The following is a 1,962-nucleotide window of genomic DNA, read 5'->3' on the forward strand; positions in this document are numbered from 1 at the left end:
ATAATTTAGGTCATTCACTGTTGTATTGTATTATTTCACATCTTAATTTAAAAATATTTACAACATATCAGTAATAATGTGAACATGTGAAAGAGGAGGCTTGGGGACTAGGATAAAAAAAAAAAAAAAAAAACTACAGGCATTGAATTCAAATTAAGATAGCTTGAGTGATAACTGACAGGAACATGATGACCAAAAAGTAGGTTAGTAATGACAATGAATAAGATGTTTGCAACAGAACTCAAAACTGAAAGAATTTTGCCCACCACACCTTTTATTTAGACAACATGGATGTTTAAATATATGTGTCTATTTGTTAGCACAGGCTGTAGGAAAGTATAGTTTGTCTTTATTTAGAAAATATGGATAATGTGATTGTTCATTTTCCTGTTGGAACAGTGTAGATTGACTCTTAGGTTCTGGCACCTATCTGCTTTTGGCCACCTCTCACTGTAAATTGGTTATTGCTTGGCCACCCTTATTAAAATTTTCTGGCTACGCCTCTGTAGAAGAAAAAGTGGCATGGGATATACACAGTATATTTGTTTTATTTTTTATTTTTAGGATTATTATCCAGGGTTATTGCAAAGGGTTTATAATAACTATGTTGTTTTACAAGGCGGTGACGTGAAATTGTGAGGAAAATTTCCATTTTCTAAAAGGGTAGTATACAGGTGCGCTTATAAATACAGTTTCAGTCAGTTCCAAACGGCTCCTGTGGTGGTCACGTGACTGTCTTAAAACGACACGCGCACAGACACAACTTTTTCCCAAAGAGTTCTACGCACGCGCCGACGCGTCGGTGTTTCTGGATGAAACGAGCCTCTTCATGGATGTAAGCTCGGTTATTTAGATTTGGACGCTGTAAAATCTTGCCTCACTTGTGTTGTAGTTATTGTGTTGGGAGGAGGAGGAGGACAACCGGTGTAGTTTAACTGGGTTTACAGTTAAGCTAAGCTAGCTGATAAACTGAGCAGCAGCTTGTTGTGTTTTACATCTGACTGGTTCTGGTTCTGGTTCTGAGTTGTCTGAGGACTTTTCTGTTAGTTTGAGCACTGAGGGAAATGTCCGAGTTAAGTGACGAGGCCAGTGAGTCGGAGCAGCTGGGGGCCAGCCTCTCCCTGTGGCTGGGGGACTCCCTGCTGCGACCCGAGGAGCTGGATGTCCCTCTGGATCTCCACACTGCCTGCTCCATCGGCCAGTACGACGTAGTGGCTGAATGCGTTAAAAAGTAAGTCCCTTTAAGCAATAAAAATAAAACTATGCTAGCTCGACCCTAGAGCTGACTGACATGTCTAGCAGGCGTGAAGTGGACCTGGATAGGAAGAACAAGGGAGGATGGACCCCGCTCATGTATGCTTCTTACATCGGACATGACAACATTGCTAATCTGCTGCTGGAGGCTGGAGTGGATGTGAATGCGACCACACCAAGAGGCCTGACCCCCCTGATGCTGGCCGCGAGCTGTGGGAATGAGAGCATAGCATACTTCCTGCTCCAGGTAATAACAGCCCCCACTCCAGATTATAGTCAGGGTCCCTAAATCTGTATGGAGGTAATACTGTTACATTATTTATGTTTTGTAAATGGAAATAAAAAAATGCAATCTTTAAATACAATTTGAAGAACTTCCTAATTATATAAAAAAAAATGTTGAGAGTAATTTTGTCTTCTCACATTTAAGTCTTTTTTCATATATAATTTTTTAATAGTTTTTTTTTTCCCAAACATTTTCAAATGTATTTTGTTTCTGTTTTCCAGTTGGAGTTTTACAAATTCACGTCTTTTCGAAAATTGCCTTACAGAGGCCTGTTTTACAAAGCAGGTTTATTGAAAACTAAGTTTTCTAAACCTAAAATCAGAAAACTGAGTTTTCTGTTTTACAAAGAGTTTCTCAACCTCTGTTTCTGTTACCGTAGTAACATTCTCCCCAGAACTAACCTGGTCATGAGCAGGTTTTCC

General features: G+C 39.7%; 1 protein-coding gene across 4 annotated transcripts in view; it reads left to right on the top strand.

The window, feature by feature from the left end:
• Positions 1 to 728: 728 nt before the first annotated feature.
• The window catches only part of anks3 (ankyrin repeat and sterile alpha motif domain containing 3), a 10,573-nt gene continuing 9,339 nt past the window's right edge, over positions 729 to 1,962 (top strand). The window contains exons 1-2 of one of the 4 annotated variants that reach the window (XM_015375122.1): positions 729 to 1,231; positions 1,300 to 1,501. In XM_015375122.1, the coding sequence (XP_015230608.1) occupies positions 1,065 to 1,231; positions 1,300 to 1,501 (369 nt within the window). In that variant the 5' untranslated portion in view covers positions 729 to 1,064. The remainder of the gene's footprint in view (positions 1,232 to 1,299; positions 1,502 to 1,962) is intronic. The other 3 variants (XM_015375123.1, XM_015375125.1, XM_015375126.1) reach the window with 3 other exon arrangements.

This window comes from Cyprinodon variegatus, unplaced genomic scaffold, assembly GCF_000732505.1.
Source record: "Cyprinodon variegatus isolate N-32 unplaced genomic scaffold, C_variegatus-1.0 Scaffold113, whole genome shotgun sequence".
Lineage (NCBI taxonomy): Eukaryota > Metazoa > Chordata > Actinopteri > Cyprinodontiformes > Cyprinodontidae > Cyprinodon > Cyprinodon variegatus.